The sequence below is a fragment of the Balaenoptera acutorostrata genome, chromosome 11, assembly GCF_949987535.1.
Source record: "Balaenoptera acutorostrata chromosome 11, mBalAcu1.1, whole genome shotgun sequence".
In the NCBI taxonomy this organism is placed as follows: domain Eukaryota; kingdom Metazoa; phylum Chordata; class Mammalia; order Artiodactyla; family Balaenopteridae; genus Balaenoptera; species Balaenoptera acutorostrata.
The window spans coordinates 8,571,508-8,599,187 of NC_080074.1; the positions used below are offsets into that span (position 1 = coordinate 8,571,508).

The 27,680-nt window shown below is 41.8% G+C and overlaps 1 protein-coding gene across 8 annotated transcripts in view; it reads left to right on the plus strand.

Annotated features, from left to right (window-relative positions):
- The window catches only part of MRTFA (myocardin related transcription factor A), a 126,949-nt gene that overhangs the window by 75,692 nt on the left and 23,577 nt on the right, over positions 1-27,680 (plus strand). For all 8 annotated transcript variants that reach the window (XM_057556746.1, XM_057556742.1, XM_057556744.1 and 5 more), the window contains one exon: positions 9,875-9,940. In XM_057556746.1, the coding sequence (XP_057412729.1) occupies positions 9,934-9,940 (7 nt within the window). In that variant the 5' untranslated portion in view covers positions 9,875-9,933. The remainder of the gene's footprint in view (positions 1-9,874; positions 9,941-27,680) is intronic.

Here is a 27,680-nt window from a genome sequence, read left to right on the forward strand (position 1 = left end):
CAAATACGTGTAAAGTGACTAAATGAAACTGTGTCTTAACTTACTTACTTTAATACAGCTTACCCTGACGTCTCTGTTTCTCAAGGATTGTTAGTATCTTAAATAATTGACTCTATAATAGTGAAGAGAATTTTAAAAAATCATCTAAAAAAAATAGTGAAGAGGAAATGTGGAAAGTTAGTTATCACAGAATATTAAAGGAGGAGTAACTGTGATTTCCAGGGTCTGACCTCTCTCATATCCTTTATTCTTTCTTGTAAAACATTGATCACAACTTGTACTTATTTATATGTGATTTGATGTCAGTTTCCCCACTGGACTGAAAGCTTTATGTGAGCAGAGACCATAGGTGTATCCAGCCTACTAGTATGAACCCTAACATATTTGTTAGATGAGTGAATGAGAGGATGCATGGAGGAGAACTCTTTGCTCATCCCGACTCCCAATCCCTATTTTGGTGGTGATGCTGTAAAGTAGCCCAGGCAGCAGAAATGAGAAATACCTTCCTCTGGGGGTACCTTCACCTACTTTTTTTTTTTTTTTTTTTTTTTTTTTTTTTTTTATTTCTTTATTTTTGGCTGTGTTGGGTCTTCAGTTCCTGCGACGGCTTTCTCTAGTTACGGCAAGCGGGGGCCACTCTTCATCGCGGTGCGCGGGCCTCTCACTATCGCGGCCCCTCCCGTTGCGGGGCACAGGCTCCAGACGCGCAGGCTCAGTAGTTGTGGCTCACGGGCCCAGCTGCTCCGTGGCACGTGGGATCTTCCCAGACCAGGGCTCGAACCCGCGTCCCCTGCATTAGCAGGCAGATTCTCAACCACTGCACCACCAGGGAAGCCCCCTTCACCTACTTTTTTTTTTTTTTTTTTTTTTTTTTTTTTTTTTTTTTAATGAAGTGCTGTTAGCTTTATTTATTTATTTATTTATTTATTTTTGGCTGTGTTGGGTCTTCGGTTCGTGCGAGGGCTTTCTCCAGTTGCGGCAAGCGGGGGCCACTCTTCATCGCGGTGCGGGGACCGCTCTTCATCGCGGTGCGCGGGCCTTTCTCTATCGCGGCCCCTCCCGTCGCGGGGCACAGGCTCCAGATGCGCAGGCTCAGCAATTGTGGCTCACGGGCCCAGCTGCTCCGTGGCATGTGGGATCCTCCCAGACCAGGGCTCGAACCCGTGTCCCCTGCATTAGCAGGCAGACTCTCAACCACTGCGCCACCAGGGAAGCCCCACCTACTTTTAAAAAATAATTAATTTGAAAATTGAGATATAATTGACATAAACACCCTTCACCTACTTTTATTCATATACTCTAATAATGAAATGAGTGGGTGTTCAGAGAATAGTCTTTGGTTCTAAGTGATAGGTGATGTGGTTTTACAATTTGGGTGATTTTGCAGTTTATAGGATAAACTGAAGTATAAAAATACACCAGTAACATAGGTGTAATTCACTGCTGCAAAGATGAATATTCTAATTATGAGCATGCTAAGCTTCACATAAGGCTAAAACCCACACTGTTCCTTCTCTTCCCAGTAAAACACGTTCTCCAGTTTGAAGCTAGAGATGGTGTTGTCTATTGCGAATTGAATTGTATTTGCTTATTTCTTCTGGGATTGGTACCTGAAGGTTAAGGAGGAGGAAAAATGTACCAATTATTATGAGTTCAGGCTTTGGGGATTTATAGAAGGAACAGAATTTGGAGTAAGAATATACTATCTGAAATTAGTTTTAACAATTAATATTTATTAAATAAGTGTGCTAGGCTGTGCTGAAAAGAGAACTTAGAAGATGATGCCTCATATCAAGTGCATTAGATTTAGATAGAAAACTCACGGAAGTGAGTCTAGAGATACCAGATTTTATCTGTTTATTAAGTTGTTCTTTAGCCATTTTTTTTCCCCTTGACATTTAAACCTTCAGTAGTAGACGACAAATAATTTTTCTGGAAGAAGTGTGTTAGAAAATGAAAGTCCCCTCCTGTTACAAACTTTTAAACAAATTTAAAACAAAATTTTTAACTTAAAAAGATTCAACCATTGCTCAGTACACACCAAAGGATGATGTGCTTTAAAAGCAGTTAATTGGGAGCCTCAAAAGAAAGGTGGATTAAATCTGCGCAGTACTAGTTACTTGGCATGATTTATAATTGGCATCATGAACATGGATGGAACATGTTTAATTTTCCAGTGTAAAGTGAATTTAAGTTAGGCCAAAGTAGCATTAAATGGGGCAGCAGTTGTTAACCTGACACTACATTAGAATCATCTGGCAAGCTTTTGAAAAACCCTGATGTCCAGGCCCCACTCCAGACCAATTGAAGACATTCTCAGATGATTTTATTTGGGAAGTAAAGGTTGAGAATCACTGGAATGGGGGAAAGAATACAAGGATAAGAATACAGAAGATTTGGTTCCAGTCCTGGCTTCTGTTTTCTAGTATTTTGTTGAGAATTTTTGTGTCTGTGTTCCTAAGGGACGTTGGTCTGTAGTTTTGTTGTGATGTCTTTCTCTGGCTTTGGTATCAGAGTAATGCTAGCCTCATAGAGTGAGTTGGGAAGTGTTCCCTTCTCTGTTTTCTGGAAGAGTTTGTGAAGGATTATTATTAATTCTTCTCTTAAATGTTTGGTAAAATTTACCAGTGAAGCCATCTGAGCCTTGGTTTTTCTTTTCTCCTCAAAAAAAAAGAAAATCTCATTACTTTTTATAGGTCTCTCTGGATATTCTGTTTTTTCTTGAGTCAGTTTCAGTAATTTGTGCCTTTCTAGGAATTTGTCCACTTCATCTAAGTTATCTAGTTTGTTGGCATATGGTCCTTCATAGTATTCCCTTTTAACTTTCTTACTTACTATAGTTGGTGGTAATACCTCCTTTTACATTGCTGAGTTTTGCATCTGTTTTATGTCTCTTTTCTTGGTCATTCTAACTAAAGATTTGTCAGTTTTGTTGATATTTTTAAACAAAAACTTTTGGTTCCATTGGTTTTCTCTTATTTTTCTGTTTTCTATATAATTCCTTTCTGCTTTAACTTTCTTCTACTTACCTTGGGTTTAGTTTGCACTTCTTTTTTTTTTTTTTAAGATTTATTTATTTATTTATTTTTATTGATTGATTGGTCGCTATGTTGGGTCTTCGTTTCTGTGCTAGGGCCTTCTCTAGTTGCGGCAAGTGGGGGCCACTCTTCATCGCGGTGCGCGGGCCTCCCACCATCGTGGCCTCTCTTGTTGCGAAGCACAGGCTCCAGACGCGCAGGCTCAGTAGTTGTGGCCCACGGGCCTAGCTGCTCCGTGGCATGTGGGATCTTCCCGGACCAGGGCTCGAACCCGTGTCCCCTGCATTGGCAGGCAGATTCTCAACCACTGCGCCACCAGGGAAGCCCCTGCACTTCTTTTTCTAGCTTCTTAAGGTGAAGGCTTTATAGTATGTATTTGAGATCTTTCTTCTTTTCTGATATAGGCATTTAAATCTATGAATTTCCCTCTAAGCACTACTTTAGATATATCCCATAAATTTTGATATATTGTTCAGTTCAAAATACTTTCTAATTTCCCTATAATTTTTCATTTGACCCATTGGCAACTTAAGAGTGTGTTGTTTAATTTCTACATAATTATAAATTTCCCAAATTTTCTTCTGTTGTTGGTTTCTAATTTAATTTCATTGTAGTCAAAGAATGTACTTTGTATGATTTAAATCCATTTAAACTCACTAAGACTGCTTTTATGGCCTAGTATATGACCTGTCCTAGAGACTGTTCCATGTGTGCTTGAGAAGAATATGTATTCTGCAGTTGTTGGGTGGAGTGTATTCAAGTTTTCTATATTCTTGTTGATTTTCTGCATATTTGTTCATTATCAAGAGTGAGGTAGATTGTAATTCATGAGGAGATAAATCAAAAGATTCCCTATTCTAAGTCATTTAAGTAAGTGTCATGAAATTGAATTAAAACAAAATGGAGAAATCTTCTAGTATTTTTTTTTTTAATATTTATTTATTTATTTATTTTGGCTGCGCCGGGTCTTAGTTGCAGCATGCGGGATCTTCATTGCCGCTTGTGGACTTAGTTGTGGCATGCAGATTCTTAGTTGCCACATGCATGTGGGATCTAGTTCCCCGACCAGGGATCGAACCCAGGCCCCCTGCAGTGGGAGTGCGGAGTCTTACCCACTGGACCACCAGGGAAGTCCCGAAATCTTCTAGTATTAGTTGTACCTTAAGAATGCCAGAAATGACATCTAATTTATTTTCTAGTATATTCGTCCTTTTTATTTTAGTATCTTAGTATGAGGGTCACTTTTAATTCTCATAAAAACTCATGCTTTCAAACTTAACTCCAACCAGGCCAGTCTTTCAATTGATCATTTCTGGGTAGTAATTTCCTCCTCGGAAGTATGAGAACCTCCATAACTTAGGGTCAAATATCTTAACGGGGTTGGGGGGCGGGGAGAGAAAAGATTTTTGAGAAGGCTTGTTTGCCTTTTGCTCTCCTCAAGCATGTAAACCTCACTGAGTTTCTGATACAGCACTTTTTGGACTAGCATATAATTTCTAGTCGAGGAGCATTTCCCTTATTTGTCAACAAGTTTATTTTGGAGCCTTTTTGTAACATAAATAGTCTGAAGAGCTGTGATCAAATTCATTGTCATTTGATTAGGTTTAATTTAAAGTTTCATATCCAAATTTAAAGAACTGAGAAAAAAATTCATCAGTGTTTCGAATAGAGCTGAGTTAATGGAATGTTCCTGCAGTCAGAATCTTTGTTGCAGAGGTCTTCATCCTGAGCAAAGGACGATGCAGAGGGAGTGTTTGTTCTTTCCCAGTCATTCCCATACTAACCCTTTCCTCTTCTTTTCTACTTCCCTCATAACTTATACTTTGCCGCCCTATTCTAGAAGCCATGGTGAAATCAATAATGGGTAAATATGAATAACATAGGAGCAACCTACTGAGCTGCACATCTCCCTTTTCAATAAAATCCAGAACTACTGACCAGTGGAAGCCATAGAGCTGGACTTGAGAACACAGCACTTATTTTTGCTTTTTCTTTCCAGACCCAGTTGAACCAGTTGTTTGATGTGTTCATTTCTTGGGCATTATCCCTTGAATACCATCAGTATACTTCCATGGTCATACAGGGCAGAAATATGTGAAGTTCCTTCCCTTGCTTTGATTTCCCAAGCAGCCAGTTATTCAAATAGCAGTTGATCACCTGTGTTTGAAACAAATGGAAAACTTGATTATTTTCATGGGGAATGGAGAACCTAGGGTTCCCCACTTTACGGTTTGTTTCTTTTTATTCCAGTCCTTTTCTGGCAGGCAACTCAGTTGATTCACCATGCATCAGCTTTAAAGACATCTGTTCATCTATATATAGGCTGCTTGCACAGACCCATTTAGAAACAGATGATATATTAAATTTGTGGAATTCAATAACAGTGAAGGTATAAAGATGCATGCTTGTACACAAATAGGTATTTTTGTTTAGTTTTTATTGACTTGGGGAATGGAGAGGAAATCTAAATGGTGATGTACAATAACATAATACGTAATACATAATATACATAATGCATAACATGGTATTTACTGAAAGTCAGTTATTAAATGATTTGTTCTAAAATGAATAATCCTCAAGGCCTGGAAACATAAAGCCATTTTATTTAGAGTGCTTAGAATTAAGAGGAATTAAGATAGACTAAGGAAAGGGGAAATTCATATAAATATGCATTGCTTTGTAGCTGAAAGTCTTAGAAGAAGGATTGTTGTATATATACAGAACCAAACAGATACATTACACCATAATTCTGAATTTACTGCTTAGGGCTTTTATTTTCCTCCTTATAAACATTGTTAGGGTTAGCAGGGATTATGCAATGTATAAAATAATACATACCTACAATCAAGTTATAGCAATATCCAGAGTATACTGATACAGGGTTAATTCTATTATGTAAATGGGAAACTTGTTCAGATTTCAGATAAGCATAGATTTTGGAGTTAACTGCTGAGAGGCACAAGGTGGAATTTTCAGATAACTGAACTTTAATTTCATTTAGTTTTAGAGATGGAAAAGCTTTATTAGATGAACCTTCCTCTTTGACCTAGAGCTGTTTAAAAAAAAAAAACTCCATAAAAAGCTCGAATCATAGAGTTAAATTTTTGCTTTCATGAAGCAAGAAGTTTTTCAGTCAGTAAGTTTGCATAATGGATCCCTGTCTGTATATAGGTTTTTAGGAAGGCTGATGATTGATACTTCAAAATTATTCTTGGATAATAGAGTTTTCATTAGTTATTGTTTTTTTGAAGTGTTCAGACTTACTGAATTGCATTAGGTTTCCCTGTTCTCTGAAATCAAATCAGTTTGTTATATTTAATCCTTTTCTAATAGCTCATCTTACACGGGGCCTTAGAAACACTCTAAAAGATGACAGATATATGCCCTTTTTTCCCCTCTTACTTTATCCTGCCTGGCCCTCCTCTTTCTTTCTTCCAAGGAGACATGTGGCACAGTATTAAGTACCTTCACTTTAGTGTCACAGCGACCTGGTGCGAATCCTAGTTCCAGCACTTTTGAGCCATCTGACCTAAGGCAAAAGTTTAAAGGTTTGATCCTTAGTTTTCTCATCTGTAAAATGGAGATAATAATCGTACTATTCCCACAGGGCTTCCCCCCCCCCTTCAAAATTATTTAATTACAAGGCTGGATAACTGAAAAAGAATTTTCCATTAAAAACAGTTTCAGAGCTAGAAAGTATCAATAACAGGTTATGACTCTAGGGCAGTGACATGATTAAATAGAAATGGCTTGAATCTTATGGATGCATTAATCTAGATTCGATGTTGGCTCAGAAATCTACTAACAAATGCAATTTCAAAGTTAAAAAAAGATAATCTGTCTTGAGTTTTGTTTTCTTTCCGTGTCCATAAAATGAAGAGCTTTTCCTGATCACCAGTTTTTCATACAACAGACAAGTAAATCTCGTGGCGCTAGTCAGAAAAGTTTACACCTTAGGAACTTCATAGCAAACTGGCCTCTTTCAATAGGCAGACAGCAACCCCTCATTTAAAGTGAAGCTGTTCATCAGTTGGTGACATTCATAGCTTCATTAGTATTCATCAACCTGCAGGATGCTGGTAGGATTGTCAGGTTTTAACCAAGTCATTTTCCAGCAAACATTCTCCCATATGTTTTGGAACTTTCCTTTGCATCTTAGCCTCTCCACATAACAGTTCCATTACACAGAAAGCCATTGTTCCAGGCACCACAGAGCAGCTCCCAAGTCCCGACGTAAAAAAGAGGGCTTTTTTTTTTTTAATTAAACAAGTGAAAAGCATGTCAGTCACTTAACATAGGGCTGACACATAGCAACACTCAATGTCTCCTATTATAATTTTATTTTATTATTACTACTGCTGTTGATCTGTAATTTATTCTGAAATCAAGTTCTTAGATTAAATTTATTTTACTGAAACTGGTCACCCAAACTTCTTTGACCCCGGCCTGAACCATCCCTTTTCCTCATCCCCTTTGTCTTACCACAGAATGAACCCAGGTGATCATACTCCATGCCTGTTTATCTCAGCAGCACAGGCTTCCAAAAGACCCTGGAGAAGCAGAGAAGTAAGGAGCCCAGGTTCTGGAATCAGAATGCTTGGGTTCAAAACCTGTTGTACCTCTTATTAGTAAATCACCTTAGGTAACCTACTTAATCTCTCTGGGCCTCATTTTCCTTACCTATAAAATAGTAATACCTATTCTCTCCGTAGGGAAGTTACGAAGATTAAGTGAGTTAAAACATGAAAGAATGTAGGACAGTATCTGGCACAGAGCACATGTTCTATAAATGTTAGCTGTTGGTGTGGCTATTGCTGCTTTTGTATTTTATTCTGCAAGGCTGTCTTTATTTTTAACAGTGTTAATTTGTAAATAATAATACCCTCCTGATTAGATTTCTCAGGCTGTATGTATCATCATTTAGAGATCCAGTTCAGTTTAAGAAACAACTGTTAAATGCTTACTGTGTATTAAGTGCTGTTGGGGGGTGGTTCATAGATTAGTAAGATATATTCCCTGCCCCCCCCAGGAGTTTATAAACTGGTAGGAGAGAGAAGATTTATTCAGAGGGTAAATATTACACAGGGCAAAATATCACTCTACTTTTTTTTTTTTATATATAAATTTATTTATTTATTTATTTATGGCTGCGTTGGGTCTTTGTTGCTTTGCGCAGGTTCTCATTGCGGTGGCTTCTGTTGTTGCAGAGCACGGGCTCTAGGCGCGCGGGCTTCAGTAGCTGTGGCTCGAAGGCTCTAGAGCGCAGGCTCAGTAGTTGCGGCGCACAGGCCCAGCCGCTCCGCGGCATGTGGGATCTTCCCGGACCAGGGATCAAACCCGTGTCTCCTGCATTGGCAGGCAGATTCTTAACCACTGTGCCACAAGGGAAGCCCCACTCTACTTTTTATAACAGATAAAAGGTAGCTCACAGAAGGCCTGGAGTAATTCTCAGTGCTGGGGAGGAGTGAGTTGGGAAGGTCAGGTGAAGAGGTGGGCATTTCCAGGTGAAGTGAATAAGGAGTTGGGAAAGTTCATGGTACTGGAGGAAGAGTAATTGGACAATCTTGATTGGGTGACTGAGAGTGGGCGAGACACAGTGCTGTCACTGCAACACGAGGAAACGTGGTAAACTTGATAAAATAGGAGCGTAAGGAGGTGGCAGAGTTGAAGTTGGCTCAGAAGTTTTAGTATTAGTACTGGGGAAGAGGATAGTGATACCATTAAAGAGAAAAAGGATGGGAAGTAGGTTAGGTTTTGGGGGGAAAAGATAGGTTTTGGACCTGCTGAATTTGAGATATAGTCAGGAGAGACTAGTTACGGTTCTGCAGTTTTTGGAGACCTTCTTAAAAACTGCTTTGTGGATGGAAAAGGCAGACATTAGGGTAATATGGTTCCTAATAGATACAGGTCCCCCTCAGATGTGGCTTGCAGGGACCTTATAATTGAAAACTTATCATATAAGGGAACTTCCCTTGACCCGTGAGATCCTCTTAACCCTCCTTTTCTGGACATTTTCTCACTTAGTCTCTGAATGGAGGCTGTGCCTTTGTCATTCTGTATGGTGTGCAGTGGTAATACCCTTTAGGTTTCACTGGCATTTGAAATAGAGATAATTGGCTTTTTACTTTAAAAAAAAAGTCCTATTAACTTGTTATATCAAGTGGTGTTGCCAGAGTAGAAATAGGAGAAACACCCATCACCCTCCCTTAGTCCGGATGTGCTTTGAATCACCTAGCTTTGTTGTTTCATGTCAACAGAAAAAGGCTCTAAGTGAAGAGGAAGAGGCAGAGAAGAGTTATCTTAATGGCAAAATATTTTCTGGTCCACGGAAATCCATTGCTTGCTGAAAATAGGTATAATTTTTAGATACAAAAGAAAAGATTTTACAAATAACCAATACTTCCTGATTGATCACTCGCTATACTTATGGTGGTAAACATTTGCTACCAGAAAGAAGGTGTAGAACATCTAGAAAGCTTTTTCTGCTGTGCGGTGGTCCTCATTATGTTTTCTTTGAGTTAAGAATTTGTGTTTTTTTTCGTCTTGGAGGAGGACACAGTGTTGTAGAAGGTTTTGAGCAAGAGGCAAGACTTTGGTACTTTGTGGATTATTATCACCCGGCAAGACCCTTTGCAACTTCCTCTCGCCGCCCACAGCAGAATACGGAAACCGTGCTGTATCAGGCCACTTCTGCAATTACACTCACAATTAAAGGGGATCCTTCTTTCACACTACACCCTTCTGTTTCGAGGCTTTCTTTGCATTTGAAAATGTGTCTTTTGTGGTGGAATGCCCGACTGAGCCTTGGTCTCCCCTCTCTCTTTGCTGCCATGCAGTGCTGCAGTTGAAGCTCCAGCAGCGCCGGACTCGGGAGGAACTGGTGAGCCAAGGGATCATGCCGCGTAAGTACCACTCTCTCTCCCCCTCTCAGCACTTGATAGAGTTGCTTTTAGGATGCGGTGTGTGTACCCAGTATGCCACGGGGAGCATCTAACAGAAAACAAGGCCTACGGGGTTCATTTTTCACTCCTTTCTTTGTCATGCTTTTCCAAGTTCAGGGCCTCTCAATCAGTGATAGTTAAGAGAACAGCCCTAATTGATCAAGTTCAGTGAAACAAACAGCGTTAAGTTTAACGGTACCATCGAATCATCCTTAGCTTCTGAACTGCACGTTTAAAAAGGTTTCTACGCCCTATTATACTTCCCTTTATAGGAGGAACAGATCTTGAGCTGGGGTACTGTGAGGAAGAACACTTCTCGCATGAGTTTTGCCTTAGTGTTCGGGTGCTTGGGAAGAGACAGCCCTTTTCCACCTAGTATTCTGAGTCAACCCCAGTTTTATTTAGAGTGAGAGCCTCAGATATACCCTAAGGCTGGCGTGGGGATGAGTGTGCCTGAATGGAGTCATTGATGGGGGTATCGCAGGGCTGGGCTTGGTGCAGAACTGCATCACTTGGGAGAAATAAAGCCAACCTTGGAATCTGTTAGAAGTAAGGAAATTTGCTTTTAAATAGCCTTATAAAATGAGTGGAAGCTGAAGCCAGCAAAATTTTGCTTTTTTTGACATTTCTTTTTAAGTCATCAGCAGAGAGTTAGGCTCTCCCTCTCATTTCTTTTATCTTTATGTGTTACTGCTACTTGGACACACCCTAATGAAGTAAAAATTTATATATCATACAACAACTTCTAGCATCATAGTGGGAGAACTGATGTTTTTCACCTTAACTCAGTGCCTGCTAACCTACTGCTACTGTACTTTCCTAATTCTCATTCACTCATTCATTCAAAATATTTGAGTACCTAGTGTGTGCCTGTTGATACAGCAAGATAAGTTCAACTCCTGCTGTCAGGAGTTTTGTACTTAGAAGACTGATAATATAATAAACAGGGAGACAAACACAATTATTTCAAAACATGGTAAATGCTATGAAGTAAATTAACTGGTTGGTATATTAACAAATAATAGGAATGAAATGGAATCACTTTGGAAAAGTTGGTCAAGAAAGGCCTTCTGGAGGAGGAAATATTTGAGCTGAGATCTGAAGGATATGATGGAGTCAGTCATTCAGAAGCAGGAAGAGGGTCCAGGAAGAAGGAAAAGCAAGTGTAAAGGCCTAGTGCATTTAAGAGCCTGGCATGTTTGCAAACATCAAGGAAGCCATTGTGGCTGGGCCTGGTAAGTGAGGAGAGAGTAGGGGCCAGTTAAGATTGGCAAGGTGGGCGGAGCCAGAATGAGAGCCTTGTCAACCATGAGGAGGAGGTAGGTTCTGTTTTAACTACAATGGAAAGCCATTGAAGGCTTTTAAGCAAGTGAAGATGGGATTTGATTTACATTGTGGTAATACCAGGTCCATGTCTAAGAGCTAGAACTCCATAGCAAGTATAAGGAGTCTGAGGTCTATTTCTGTCCTAAGTGTCAGCCAGGAAACTTAAGTCTCAAATTTATATCTTTTTTAAAGTTGCTATTAACTACCAAACAATTTACCCACATGCCGTCTTCTTCTCTGGCCTTCCAGTGAAGGACTCCCCATCTTTAAAGTGTGGATCAGTTAATGTGATCAGGTAGGGCGGTGTTGTGCTTTACAAAACACTCCAGATCCGCCAATCTATATACAAACCTTGTAGAGGAACAAGTTACCCAGCGTCACATCTACTCGTGCCTTTCGCCAAGACATCATGCGTTTAGTGTCTACTTTTTGCCTGGGGTAGTCCTAGGTGCTCTAGAGATTAAAGAAATGTAAGGCACGGGACTTGCCCTCAAGACATTTAACAGTTTATCTGGGTAGTAAGATTTGCCCGCACACAAGATAAAGAGCAGTTCAGCATTGACCTGTGGGGCGCTGACTCTAATTACAGTGCTAGTTCTGAGAGCATAGTGCTGCTTCTCAGGATCTGTAGTATGTTCAGGATACAAAAGCCACGCGGAGGATGAGTGCCTTGCATTCTTCTTGCTGCCTTTCATTTGATACCAGGGGCTACTGGAGATAACTGTTTAATAAGATTTATTGTATACAGTCTCCTTGCTTAGCATTTCTTACAGTATTCTGTGTTGTTAAGACAAATGATGCTTGAGTATTGCAGTTATCTGCTTATATGTTTGTCTCTCCATTTAGACTGTGAGCTCCTTGAGAAAGTATCTTATTTATATTTCTGTCCCCAGTACCTGGTACTGAATGAATGAATGAATGAAGACAGCCATTTGTAAAGTGGAGTGTGTGTGTGTGTGTGTGTGTGAGAAAGAAAGAAAGAAAGAGGGAGAGGATGAAAGACAGACACAGATACCACTCTATTGCAAACTTGTTGGAATTCTGGGCATGGAATTTGAAACAACACTCCTGTTCTGTCAGGAGCCCAGGTTCTAAAATATTCTGAATATCTAATTATGTGCTTTGGGTGGTTCTCTGTATCTGTGAAGTGAGAATAATTGACCTTCTTATAGGAATAGAAATGCCCTGCTTCTGTGAGAATATTGCATCTTCCCTCATACAACAAGCCACCTTCAACTATGGGCACAGTTTGGTTTCCAGCTTTTCTAGTGAAGAAAGTAGGAAGCAAACTCTTAGATTATGAGAGAGAGTGTTGAGGCCTGGGAAGAGTTTCAGGTGTGAAGTTCCCTGCTCATCAGCATGCCTGCTGATGTGCAGATAGGGCCCTAAGTTCCCAAAGATGAGGCTCTTTTTTTCCCCAGCCCCTCACCCTCTGAGTAACACCGCTTCCTCACCACAGCCCCTCGCCGCTACCCCAACTCCCATTATAGTCTCCAACATTCTCTGCCTCCCTGACATCCCCAGCAATTCCACATCTCACCCTTCACTCATGTCTTTCAAAAAAAAATATGAGTAGTGCTGGGGGCAAATCATAATTGATCAGCCGTTTGTTGATTATTGGAGATTTGGAGACCTGAAAAGATAACATCTGCTTTGAAGTGCCCATTTTGATTTCCATCTTGCTGGCCTGAGGAGTTTCTGAAAAGTGCCTTTATGTTTAAGTTTGTTGTACAACTTAGGAAGTAATTAGGACCTTCAAACCAGAGGAAAGGAGCATGGCTATATTCTGCCTCATCATTTCTGATAATATCTCTTATCAAGTTCTTCTCATCCCAATCTTTCTGTAGCTCTAGGAAGAACCCACCCACCTCGTTTCAGAGAACACTCAAATGCAGCTCCCATGTGTGGCTGGCTTCCAGTTCTGACATCATATCTGTAGGACATGATGTTTTCAGTAGCTACCTTGCTGTCAGGGTCATTCGTGTTTTTGCATAGTGTTCAAAGTTGGGCTATGGCCTTCCCATAGAATTCAGGGGATTAAAGAATCCCTCAATTCGCATACACCTCTTTCTGCTACTTGATATGCTCTGTTCATGGCATCTAAACTATGGGATATAGAAGTTGGTTTCTGATGTGTTTTTAAATAGGATCATTTCCCAGAATCCTTCTTTCTCATCATGTAAACATTTGTCTCGAATTTAACACTACTTAAACCCTACCAAATGCAGAGTGCCAGATAGCAAAGGATTACATATCCCAGGCCCTTAGCTTTCTTTAATGATGTCTAAAGCTCTGCATATCTTGAGGGAGAGGAGAGATGGCACAGATAGGAAGCTGGTGTTTAAGTACAAGATTAAGGAATGCTGCTGTATCTAGGATGAAGATTCATAGAAGAGGTGGGTCATGTGTGGTACACTTTGTTCTCAAACAGAGCTTTCCCCACAGCCTTTCTCTTTGACATTTAAAGTGTACAAGCCATAAGGTTAGGGTGAAAATTAAGAAAAACATTCTGGCAATGAGAGCTGCTGCAGAGGAATAACCTTTTAAAGGAAAACCTGGAAGTTCTCCTGACCCAAACAAATGAGAAAAGAGTCTCCTATAATCTTTCTAGATATGAGAGAAGAATCTCATTTGTCTGTTCCCTCTCAACCTTTTGTTATTCCATTGTGAATCCTTGAGAAAAAGCAGAGTAGCATATTTCTAATGCTCCAGTTACCCCTTACCAGTCCATTATTGCCCCATGTGCATGTAGTAGGAAAACCTTGGTACCTTGGCAAACATGAGGAAATCATTATGTTTGTCCAGTAGATTAAGGATCTTTCTCCGTTTCTTGGGTGAGCTTGTTTTTTTCATTTTAAATGGTGTTTCTGTGCACTCAGCCACTGCCATTGGTGACACTTACTTCTCACTGGTTGGGAAAATCCGAAGGGTGTGAGGGCAACACAACTCAGAGAGGGAAGCCACTGTCAATCCAGAGGCCTCTCAAACTGCCTGGCCCCCGAAAGGCCCTGGGACATGTTGCTGAGTGAGAATGTGAGCCAGTTGGCCAGCTAGTTTTGACTGATTTATATATCTGCTAGTAGGCCCTGTGTTCTCACCCTGAAACTGGAAAAAAAATGTCCTCGTGTAATGGAGTTCCCGCAGCTCTATTTTTAATAAACTTCACCACATCTTGATTCCCCAGCCCTTCAATTCTACGGTTTGATCCCTTTGTCACGCTTCAGCTGTTGGCATTAGCCAAGTGCTACACAGAGACAGTGCGGCCCTGTTGCAGCACTGGTAGCTAACCTAAGCTGTCATTTGACCGGCCCCACGTTAGCCGAAAATCTCCTGTTCATCTGACTGTAGCAGTCTCTGCACCAACAAGAAATTTCTTCTAAACTCTGACAGAAGGTTATTTAATGGCTGGAAGTGTCAGGATTAATTATTGTGATCTCTTTTCCTCTGTAGCTAAAATTCTGAATAATAATATTTTTGCTATTTGTAACTTGAGAATTATTTCTTATATTATTCTTGATTAAATGTACAAACTGAGTTTCAAGATTCTCTTTCCTGAGTTACATATGGATAAAAATCTATTTTGGTGAAGCTCTTTTAAATGTAACTTTTGGTGTTCTTAACCCCTGAGAAGGTAAACCAACCTCCTCAGACCTCAGAATTTCTTGTAATGAGAAAGAGGCTATGATTTAACTTTGTCACTCTCAGTCCGTCTTTATTAAATACTGAGGTGCCGTGGCATCTTTTCCCCCATGTTACCATGAATTCAAAAGAACTAGCCTTTATACCAGCCCTGTCCAATAGCACTTTCAGTGATGATAGAAATATTCTATAACACTAGCCACTAGTCACATGTGCTATTGAGTGCTTAAATGTGGCTGGCTTGAGTGAAGAGCTGAATTTTTAATTTAATTTAATTTAATTTTAATTAATTTTAATTTAAGTAGTCATATGTGGATGGTGGCTGTTATATTAGACAATAGGGTTTTAGGCTTTATTCTGCCACTTAAGGACATGGTGATTTTGGGTAACTCACTTAACTTTTCTGAACTCAAATTCTACTTTTATAAAATTCTTATCTAACATGGAAACAACCTAAATGGATGTGTGTGTGTGTGTGTGTGTGTGTGTGTGTGTATACATACAGACAATGGAATACTACTCAGCCATTAAAAAGAATGAAATAATGCCATTTGCAGCAACATGGATGGACCTAGAGATTATCATACTAAGTGAAGTAAGTCAGAAAAAGAAAGGCAAATACCATATGATATCGCTTATATGTGGAATCTAAAATATGACACAAATGAACTTATCTATGAAACAGAAGAAGACTCACAGACAGAGAGAGCAGACTGTGGTTGCCAAGGTGGGGAGGGAGGTGGGGGAGGGATGGATTGGGAGTTAGCAGGTGCAAACTATTATATGTATGTATAACTGAATCACTTTGCTGTACACCAGAAAATAACACAACATTGTAAACCAACTATGCTTCAATAAAATAAATTTTTTTTTAATAGAATTTACTCTTTTTTTTTTTTTTTTTTTTTTATTTATTTATTTATTTATTTATTTTGGGCTGTGCTGGGTCTTCGGTTCGTGCGAGGGCTTTCTCTAGTTGCGGCAAGTGGGGGCCACTCTTCATCGCGGTGCGGGGACCGCTCTTCATCGCGGTGCGCGGGCCTTTCACTATCGCAGCCCCTCCCGTTGCGGGGCACAGGCTCCAGACGCGCAGGCTCAGCAGCTGTGGCTCACGGGCCCAGCTGCTCCGTGGCATGTGGGATCTTCCCAGACCAGGGCTCGAAACCCGTGTCTCCTGCATTAGCAGGCAGATTCTCAACCACTGCGCCACCAGGGAAGCCCAATAAAATAAATTTTTAAAAAATAAAATTCTTATCTACCCCACAGTTAATTTGGAGATAAATGAGATGATGTATTGTTCATGCTTTTGAAATACAGGCAGTATTATTTGCAGTTAAGAGTGAGAACATTAGCTTGGATCTACCATCTTGTGAATCTGAAAGCAGCTTTTAATATATATATATATATCTCATTAAGTTCTGTGAAAACCAGTGTTTGGGAACAGGAACTATCTTTCTTTTTGTTTTTTTTAAGCATCTTTATTGGAGTATAATTGCTTTACAATGGTGTGTTAGTTTCTGCTTTATAACAAAGTGAATCAGCTATACATATACATATATCTGCATATCTCCTCCCTCTTGCATCTCCCTCCTACCCTCCCTATCCCACCCCTCTAGGTGGTCACAAAGCACCAAGCTGATCTCCCTGTGCTATGTGGCTGCTTCCCACTAGCTATCTATTTTACGTTTGGTAGTATATATTAGTCCATGCCACTCTCTAACTTCGTCCCAGCTTACCCTTCCCCCTCCCCGTGTCCTCAAGTCCATTCTCTACATCTGCGTCATTATTCCTGTCCTGCCCCTAGGTTCTTCATAACCTTTTTTTTTTTGATCAGGAACTATCTTTCAGTAAATAAAATCCTTCTTAATTTCACTTTCCTCCCTACCCTTGGATTAAAAAACAATTGCTGAAAATTACTGACTCAAAGAACCACTAGCCAACATGGTACTCTGTTAAAATTGTTCCCCTTTTGGTTGTATATTAATGGGACTACTATTTTATTAGCTTGCCCTCTCCATGGTAATGTATTTTTGTTTTTAACCTCTCTTAAAACAAAACAAGTGAGTGGCTGGGTTGGGAATAATTTTTTCTTTTATTTTGGGGCAGCTTGCCAAGAGACAGAAATGTTCACCAGCGGGGATACTGGTGATTCCAGAGCAGAAGAGGGTCTAGTTTGAGGCTGAATTGCCACCGACCCCCCCTTTTGTAAAACTTACAAAGATTGAAGATGACAAAATTGTAGGCTTCAAGGAAATGTAATTTGTTTTGCTTTTAACTGAAGTGTTACAATGTCCAAAACATTCTTTTTTTTTAATTTATTTTTTTATACAGCAGGTTCTTACTAGTTATCTATTTTATACATATTAGTGTATATATGTGAATCCCAATCTCCCAATTCATCCCCCCATCCCCCCTCCCCCCCGGCCCCGCGTTCCCCCCTTGGTGTCCATACATTTGTTCTCTACATTTGTGTGTCTGTTTCTGCCTTGCAAACCAGTTCATCTGTACCATTTTTCTAGATTCCACATATATGCGTTAATATACGATATTTGTTTTTCTCTTTCTGACTTACTTCACTCTGTATGAGAATCTCTAGGTCCATCCATGGTCCGAGACATTCTGTCTCAAAGGGTTCTGTGTAGATTATGAGTTTGGGTGGGGCTAGGGTGAGAGCAGATCCTCACCTGGGCCTCGGCCGTTTCCCATGTGCTCCAGTCCACTTGGGAGTTGCTAGAAGGTCTGTGTGGTAGTCTCTGAACAGCTGTTCCTGTGAGCCAAAGAAGTTTGGACAGGATCTGACCAGCTCCCCTTTCTGGCAGCAGCTCAGAAGAGGCCTCCCTCGGGACTTCCCTGATGGCGCAGTGGGTAAGAATCCGCCTGCCAATGCAGGGGACACGGGTTCGAGCCCTGGTCTGGGAAGATCCCCCATGCCGCGGAGCAACTAAGCCCGTGTGCCGCAACTACTGAGCCTGCGCTCTAGAGCCCGCGAGCCACAACTACTGAGCCCACGTGCCACAACTACTGAAGCCCGCGCCTGGAGCCCGTGCTCCCAACAAGAGAAGCCACTGCAATGAGAAGCCTGCGCACCACAACGAAGAGTAGCCTCCGCTCACTGCAACTGGAGAAAGCCCGCGCGCAGCAACGAAGACCCAACACAGCCAAAAATAAAACAAATAAATAAATAAATTTATAAAAAAGAAAAAAAGAAAAGGCCTCCCCAAAGCCTGCAGTTTGCCCACCTCTCCAGTCCACCCAGGGCCCTCGGGCTCGTGCTTCTCTCAGATGCTCACTCTCACAGCTGTTAGTGTGGTTCACTTGGCTTTTTCAGATACATAGATGTTTTTGGATGAAAGAGCTAGTTTTTTTTATTTCCCTTTTCTTTTTAATTGAGATGTAATTGACATACATTATATTAGTTTCAGATGTACAGCATAACTTTTTTTTTTTTTTTAAAGAAGCAGAGAAAGAGAACTCTGCCTGTCTGAGATGATGTATCCTCAGCACAGGAATGTTACCATTTAACTGTAGTTGAATCCCAAGTTTAAATGGCATTTGATAAACACCATGGTAGGGACTTCCTGGTGGTCCAGTGATCAAGACTCCATGCTCCCAGTGCAGGAGTCCCGGGTTCAATCCTTGGTCGAGGAACTAGATCCTGCATGCATGCTGCAACTAAGAAGTCCGCATGCTGCAACTAAAAGATCCCGTGTGCCGTAACTAAGATCCGGCGCAGCCAAAATAAATAAATAAAAATAAATCTTTAAAAAAAAAAACACCATGGTAAAACATGTGTTCCAGGATTAGAGCTAACCTGATCCCTAGATTTGAAGCTGAGAGAAAATCGTGTTAGGCATATGGCCTCAGGAATCTTCTCTTTCATCTCAGGAGAAGACCAGCTGGGCACGTCACTCCTTGGCATTTTATGTTGCCTTTCTGATAGATGTCAGCATCCTCATCTCTCTTCCTGCTGATGTAGGTCATCAGAAGTGTGTCTTCCTGTGTCAGTGGTCAGTGACTAGCATAGAACCTCTTCCTTGTCCAGTTGCTGACTAATCCTAAAATAGACTCTAGAAGGAGTTGTATGTTCTGAGCGTATTCATTGCTGAATCCAAAGAAGAATCCAACAGGGAGCTCTCTTGAACAGACCATCAAAAGTAATCTTCCTGATACAGGTTCTTGATACAATTTAATATCTAAAAAGTGTAATAGGTATTCACTTTCATTTAATAATTAGTTCTCAACGTGTCTGAGATATCCAAGGCTAACATCTTTGCAAGATAATAAGTGAAGTAAAGGAGTTAATAAAGTCACATGTTGAGGCGACTTCCCTGGTGGCACAGTGGTTAAGAATCCGCCTGCCAATGCAGGGGACACGGGTTCAAGCCCTGGTCTGGGAAGATCCTACATGCCGCAGAGCAACTAACCCTGTGTGCCACAACTACTGAACCTGCGCTCTGGAGCCTGTGAGCTACAACTGCTGAGCCTGTGTGCTGCAACTACTGAAGCCCATGCACCTAGAGCCCGTGCTCTGCAACAAGAGAAGCCACCGCAATAAGAAGCCTGTGCACCACAACAAAGAGTAACCCCCGCTGACTGCAACTAGAGAAAGCCCGCGCACAGCAACGAAAACCCAACGCAGACAAAAATAATAAATAAATGAAATTTTAAAAAAGTCACTTGTTGACACTACGCACTAATTTTACTTAAACGATAAAAATCCTAAAGAATTACATACTCATGGGGAGCCCTGATAGATATCTGATGATGGCAGTGATTTAAAATCCTTCAGCCTAGTAGGATGTGATTTGCAGAAGGGCAAAGGTGATTTGGAGCTTGTATCTAAACAGATGACTTAGGTGTATTGATTATGGGGCTTCAAAAAGGTGTATATGTGGATGCTTCAGCAAGGAGTGTATATTGGAATGATAATTGACTGATCTGGAGTATTAGGCTGGGCTATGGTGTGAAAGGCAGATACAAACATGGCTGGCATACATGTCAAAGAGAAACTTGGAAGGCCAAATTCAAAATATTTGACCCCTGATATTTTAGCCTTCTGGAATTCACTGTACCTGTTGATATTCATGCCATGCAAGATTGTGCAGTGACTTTTTTCTCCCAGTCTTGAGTCTCTTTCACCATCAGTCGGTCAAGGTTGAAGATTCTGGAGCAGCTTGCACTTCTGCAAAGGAAAAGGTTAGCATCCTTGGGTCTCCATTTTTAACATTCATTCCTGGTAGTTGGCTTCCCTGATGGTTTGGGTTGGGGGTGACAGCCCAAGTGCCAAAACAGGATATGGATGAAGCACGTTTTCTGCCTGTCAGTTTGGACCCGTGCTTGCCCCAGAGTGCATGATCCCTTCCCCATACCCCATCACCCAAGCTCTTTCTTTGATTCACATGAACTTAGTTCTGGTTTTCATTGTCATGGCCAGTCCCTGGACTGTTGACACAACTCTTTGGTTAATGGTCAACATTGCAGGTTATTTTTGCAGGCATTTTGGTATAACAGATAAAAACAGAAAGACAAAAAATGGAAGTCAACCCCAGTTAGCTCTCAGCATTTGACTCCACACCCACGCTGTTCTCTTCAGAAGGAGGATGGCACAGAAAAAAAAGTTAAAACAGTAACAGTGCCAAAAGCTTATTAACCAGAGCTTCTAGCAGATGGCAGAGCACTTTCACTTTAATGCTAGGAGTCATCACGGCAAATTGTATAATTGCCATTTTGCCAATGAGAATACTGAGGCTCAGAGGGGTCATGTGACTTGCCCAAGGTCACAGCACCACTAAAAGACAGAGGTAGATCCACTCCAGGTCTTCTGGCTCCGAACCCCATGCTAATTCCTGAAGGTCATGGTCTAATGGTTCTTATTGACAGAGGAATTTCATGATGATAGCTTGATGTACTTTCAGAATTTCAACTTTGTAAATATTAAAATTGAAAACAGTGTTAGATCAGGAACTACAGTTGGTGGGGAAAGGTGACAGTTAGTGGGGAGGGGTTGTATGTGAGAGTAGCTCCATCATTTTTAAGCCCTCTATTAAAACTGCTTCCAAGTTGCTGCTCCTGTCTGCTGGCTTGAAGGCCATGGGCACCTTTTCACTTCTGTCCTAATAACGCTTAGTTAACCCAGAGGTTCTTGAGTTTGTGGGTGTGGGTGTGCCACTGATGCTCCTTGGAAAATCTTGCACATCCTCTCACTAGACAGTTGCCCAAGCAAGTACCCAAAGTTCAGCACACAGTTTCCAGGGATTCATAGATACTCTAAAGCTGGTGTAGTGTGCCCCAGGTTAAGGGCTCCTCCTCTGCCTGAACATGGAATCCCAAGAAAAATCATTCCCCTAATGCTGTTGTAAACCCTTACACATCAGTGACACAGCCAACCTCTGTGCTCCTCACCTGCTGTGTGCTAAGACCAAGGACTACATTTCTGTAGCCGCCTTCCGCTGAGTGTGTTGCCAGGCCCGAATACGAACAGCAGGGTGTGGAATCCATCCCACTGAATGAGGCCCTTGCCAGGGTGTGAGGAAGATGGCAAAAAGCCCTGATCCTCTGACTCTCAAAAGTACATACTTTGCACCTCGAAGCAGTGATCCCGAAAGGAGCTCAGGAGATTAAACTCTACCAATTTGTACACAATTTGGACACCTCCACAGCCATCAGAGTTGCAATTTTGAGTTAGCTGTTCAGAAAAATTATCAAGTCCTTACTAGGTGTACTTTTTAGTCACTTAGCCCCTCGTGGTGGAGAATGAGCAAATAAAAATTCTTACTTTCTCATCTGCAGTGTCACCTTTCCCCTGCCTTTTGGACTAGGGAAACAATGGTTTTCAAATTTTATTGGCACCAGCCTCCTTGAAGAGCTGACTAAAGATTGAAATTCTTGAAGCTCTGGAATCTGCATTACATAGAGATTCTTGCCCTCCAGAGACTTTCGAATGCAAGTGTGGTTCTGGAACCGCACTCGGAGAAACACTGGACCCAGGGCTGCTGGCATCATTCCCCTTTACATTTTTAGTGATGGCGTAGAATATTGTTACTCTCTTCTCGCCAGGAGTTCTGAAGTACAGGATAGTCCTATCCACGTGATTCAAGAGTTGATGATGAATTTCTAAGACAGTTGAGGCTGCTGCGTATAAAATGATTGAGTGCAGACAGCTTGTGACCCCTTGCCTCCAATGCTGGGAACAGCTTGCCTTGCCTGCCTCTCATATGGCCTTGCACCATGTCTGTGGTCAGTTCGGCAGAGTTAATGAACTGCCTGGAGTTGTGTGACAAACTTCTGTGCTAGGGCCACGGGATGTGGCAAAAGACTCAGTTAACTTTGGAAGGAGTTTGATTATACGGTGACTCCCTCTTCTGCTATGTTGACCCCTTTGAGAGAGGGTTGATGGGAAAAGGGATGGGAAAATGTGTGCCCCTTGACGTTTCCTGAGGTTATATCTGAAGTCCTCCCTTCTATCCCATTGCCAGTATTAGAGCAAATGACAAGGCAGCATTTCTTTCCGGAGGAATAGCCAGGAGAAGAAAGCAAAATGTAAAAGATCAGATTAAAATCACTGTTATTTTTTTGTAACTATCAATTTTTTTTTTTAAAGATGCTTGATCAGAGAAGTATCTTTTCTCTGACCCACTCCCACCCCTCCTCCTACCTGGCTTATGCTGAAATATACATAAATTAAAAGATCTGAATTTTAGAATCAGAAGAACCAGAGTCTGGTCTTCGTTCTGCAGTTAATTAGGATGTGATCCCAGGCAAGTCAGTTCTCCTTTATAAAGTGTAGGAAATAGCAGGTACTAAGAAGCTCAAGTAAGGTAATTCCCAGCATGCTGTGCAAACAGCAGGGGAAAAACAAGGAAACCATTTGCAGCAGATCTTTATTTACGTTACCCTCAGGAGCCTTTTTGTCAACAGCACGGTTGACAGGCACAGTCCTGCTTTATTTCTTCTCCCCGTTTCATTCCCTCTATTTCCACTTGAGAACAGGGTAAAGTCCAAAGTCCTGCAGGGCCCTCTGCGGCCCCCCCTCTTACGGCATCTCCTACCACTCTTCTCTGCTCACTCTGCTCTGCCAGCCTGGCCTGCTTGAGGTCCCTCTGCCTCTCAGGCAGGTTCCCACCCAGGGCCTTTGCACTTGCTGTTCTCCTTGCCTGCAGGGCTCGTTCCTTTCCTCCAGGTCTTGGCTCAAACATCACATTAGAAAGTCTTTCCCTGACCACTGCGTATAAAATCCTGCCCTATCACCCTCTATCGCCCGTACCCTGCTTTATATTTCTTCAGAGCATGTACCACCTCCTACTGTGTTAGGTGTTTATTTGTCTGATGCATCATTCTTCACTAGAGAAGAACAAGGATATCCCAGCACCAACAGACATGTGGGCTCTCAATTAATACTTGTTGGGAGTGAGTAATCAACAGTTAGCGGTCTTAACCCCTTAGGGGACACACACCTCTGGACCCCACCCTCACTGTTACTCCTCTGCCTCTTGTGATTAGTCCCCATCTCCACCAACTCACTGGCATAGCTCCGAGACCTCTGGCTGTGTCCTAAGTATGAGTAATCCTCTGGAAACTTTGCAAGCCATATTTTGTCTGACCTGTCCACTATTAACATCTCTCTCTTTCTACCTACACCCTTTTTCTTGAAGCCGAGTCTCTATATCTTTATAGCCTTCTCCCACCCCCGTGAGCCTTCTCAGTTTCTTTTGCTGGGCTCTCTCCGTCACCTATGGTTAAATTCTGAGAGTCTCTTAAGATTCATCCTGGGAAGAATTTTCTTCTGTCTCAGCATAACATATCACATTATCCCTATATGATGCCGTATGCACACACGTACACATATAAGCATATGTACATATAGACACACACATGCAAGTACACACACGTACCACTTGCACATCTCTTGATAGGATGTCACACAATCAGCTCATATTCAGCATGTCCCAAACTAAACACCATCTCTCCCACCCTGTCCCAGGCTTACTCCTTCTGTATCCCCTCTCTGGGAGTGTTAATGGCACGACCATTTACCCGGTCGCTCCATTTTATTCTTCTAAATGGCCTCTTGATCTCTACTAGAGTGATCTTGTAAAAATGCAATTCTTACTATTTTGCAGTTCCCAATGTAATACTTGATTTCAGGCAGGTATCATCAATAGATGCTAAAACCATTAGGTAAGTAGTGCTTAGGGAACAGGATTTTCACAAGGCCTCAAAATGTTACCCCACAGACTATGTATTAATTACGAAGGGGGAAATGCTACCTTTGGGATGGAGAGACCTGCTGTCGCCTTTCACACCTCAGCGCTGTCAGTGGCCGGGCAGCATGGCACTGTGTGCGCCTCCTGATGTTAAGAAGTGCACGTCAGCTATGTAGTCTTCCTGCCACCGAAGTTTAACCTAAATCTAATCACGAGGAAACAGCCAAATTCAGAATATAGGACATTCTTTCCACAAGACAAGCTGGTTTGTATACTTCAGTCAGTGTCAGGAGAAGTGCAGAAGGCAAGAGTACTGTTTCAAAATGTGACCGAGGAGACAACTATGAAATGTAGTGCATGATTCTTGATTACATCTTGGATTAAAGGGGAAAATCCAAACCGCTATAAAAGACATTTGACGGGCAATTCAGGAAATTCAAACATGGACTGCAAATTCGATTATATTATTGGATTAATATTAATTTTCTGAGGTGTGATAAAGATATTATAGTTAGATAAGAGAATGTCTTTATTCTTAGGAAATGCACATTGAAGAATTTAGGGATGAAATGTTGTGATTGATAGTCATCCCTCTGTATCTGCAGGTTTCGTATCCACAGGTTCCAAATATGTGGATTCAACCAACCGCAGATTGAAAATATTTGGGAAAAAAAATTCCAGAAAGTTCCCAAAAGCAAAACTTGGAGTTGCCGTGCACTGGAAATTATTTACATAGCAATCACATTGTATTAGGGATTATAAATATTCTAGAGACGATTTAAAGTATATGGGAGAATGTGCGTAGGTTATATGCAAATGCTACACCATTTTGTATAAGGAACTTGAGCATCCTTATACAGGATTTTGGTGTCCGTGGGGCATCCAGGAGCCAATCACCTGCAGATACCAAGGGACAACTGTGTCTGCAGCTCACTTCCAAGTGATTAAATAAACAAACAAAATCGTGTGCACATGCACGTGCGCACGGGAGAGAGAGAAAGCAAATACGGCTAAAAGGTAACTGGTGAATCTAGGTCAGAGTTATAGGGTCATTTATTACTTGCTCTTTCAGTGTTTTTGTAGGTTTCAAAAAAAATTCAAAATTAAAAGGGGGTGCAGGGAAGAGGGGGGAGCATGTGAGTGCAGACATGAGTGGTGAAAGGAATACATACCAATTACCAGGTATGTTTCTGCTCATTTAATTTTTTTTTAACATCTTTATTGGAGTATAATTGTTTTACAATGGTGTGTTAGTTTCTGTTTTATAACAAAGTGAATCAGGTATACATATACATATATCCCCATATCTCTTCCCTTTTACATCTCCCTCCCTCCCACCATCCCTATCCCACCCCTCTAGGTGGTCACAAAGCACCGAGCTGATCTCCCTGTGCTATGTGGCCGCTTCCCACTAGCTATCTATTTTACATTTGGTAGTGTATACATGTCCATGACACTCTCTCACTTTGTCCCAGCTTACCCTTCCCCCTCCCCGTGTCCTCAAGTCCATTCTCTAGTAGGCCTGCGTCTTTATTCCTGTCCTGTCTCTAGGTTCATCATGACCTTTTTTGTTGTTGTTGTTTTAGATTCCATATATATGTGTTAGCATATGGTATTGGTTTTTCTCTTTCTGACTTACTTCACTCTGTATGACAGACTCTAGGTCCATCCACCTCACTACAAATAACTCAATTTCGTTCCTTTTTATGGCTGAGTAATATTCCATTGTATATATGTGCCACATCTTCATTTAATTTTTTAACATAAAACATCAAGTTAGAAATTACTCCCCACCCCTCCGTGTAGTTCTGATCATGTCACTCGCCTGGGTAATGTGGTAGTTACAGACCACTCTGGCCTCCATGGTTTCTGATGAGAAATCTGCTGCCATTCAAATTGTTTTTCCTCTGGCTGCTTTCAAGTTTTTTTCTGTGTTTTTAGTTTTCAGAAGTCTAATTCTGATGTATCCTGGGGTGAACTGCTTTGGGTTTAACTTGTTTGGGGTTTGCTCAGCTTCTTCAATCTCTGAAGACTTCTGTCTCTTGCCAAATTTGGGAAGTTTTAAGTACTTTTCCAACCCATCTTTTTCCTCTCCTTCCAGGGCTTGGATGACACGACGTTAAACTTTTTTGTGGGTGGAGGTTACCTTGTAATGGTGAAAGTCCTGACACCTCACCAGTCCTCCCCGTGACACCACCTCAGCGGGGGGAGGGGGGAATCTCCTTACTGCTAGAGGGGGTGTAAGTCCAGGCTCCGCACTTGGTCTCCACTTATTCCTTGGATTGGGGGCAGCTTCCTACTTGGCCTTCTTTGACACCACCTGGCAGGGGTGTTGGGGTGCTTCATTACAGCCTTGTAAGGGTGAAAGTCTAGACTCCCACTTGGCCTTTCCTGTTAGGGGTGGGGCTTTCACCGTGCTGTCTGGCTGGAGTAGAATGATTACTGTCTTAAGTTTTTTCTCTTGCTAGGCTGCCCTTTTCCTGGTCCTGTGGCTAGCGAGAGTAGGTTTTGTTGGGGCTTTTTTGTCCGCTTCCATTGGCATTTCCAGGTTGCCAGCTTCTTCAGCTCCAAGTCTGGGATGTAAGAGGCAAAAAGGAAACTCGGGGGACTCGCCACTGTGTCATTCTTTGGGTTCCAAGGTCCCTAGCCAGTCTGCCACCTTCCCTCCACCTTTCAGAACCTACTTATGTAAGGTCCAGAGTGTTTAGTTGTACTTAGTGGGAAGAACAGAGAAAAGTGTCTTCCCCGGCTCCCCAGATGCAGGCCCTGCCCCCCGCCCCCCCCCCAAGCCTCATGATCCCCACGTGAACACCCTGGTCCCACCACATCAGACCACTTGTAGTCCCTTGAACTTGTCACGCTCTTAGATGACCTTCTTTGTCTGCCTGTGGTGTTTCTATCCCATTCATTTGGGTTTTCTCTGTAAAATCTACCCATACGGTTCACACACTCTTTCCTCAGGCAGAATTTTGCCTCTTCTGTCTTACGTAGCACTTTAAATTACCTCTACAACTATGCTTCCATCTTTTTTTTTTTAGAAATTCACGTTCTTTTATTTATTTATTTATGGCTGTGTTGAGTCTTCGTTTCTGTGCGAGGGCTTTCTCTAGTTGCGGCAAGTGGGGACCACTCTTCATCGCGGTGCGCGGGCCTCTCACCATCACGACCTCGCTTGTTGCGGAGCACAGGCTCCAGACGCGCAGGCTCAGTAATTGTGGCTCACGGGCCCAGTTGCTCCACGGCATGTGGGATCTTCCCAGACCAGGGCTCGAACCCGTGTCCCCTGCATTGGCAGGCAGATTCTCAACCACTGCGCCACCAGGGAAGCCCGCTTCCATTTTGTATTGTGATTATTTGTCTTTTTCCCTGACCAGACCCTGAGCTGCCTTTGAGGGCTGGGACTCCATCCTGTACATCCTTGTCCTCAGTAACTAGCACAGTAGTTGCTTAAGAAGTATTTATTAGATAGATGGATGAATGGACGTAGTTCTGATTTCCCACCTGAGTTGTTAAGTATGTTTGTTACCACACGC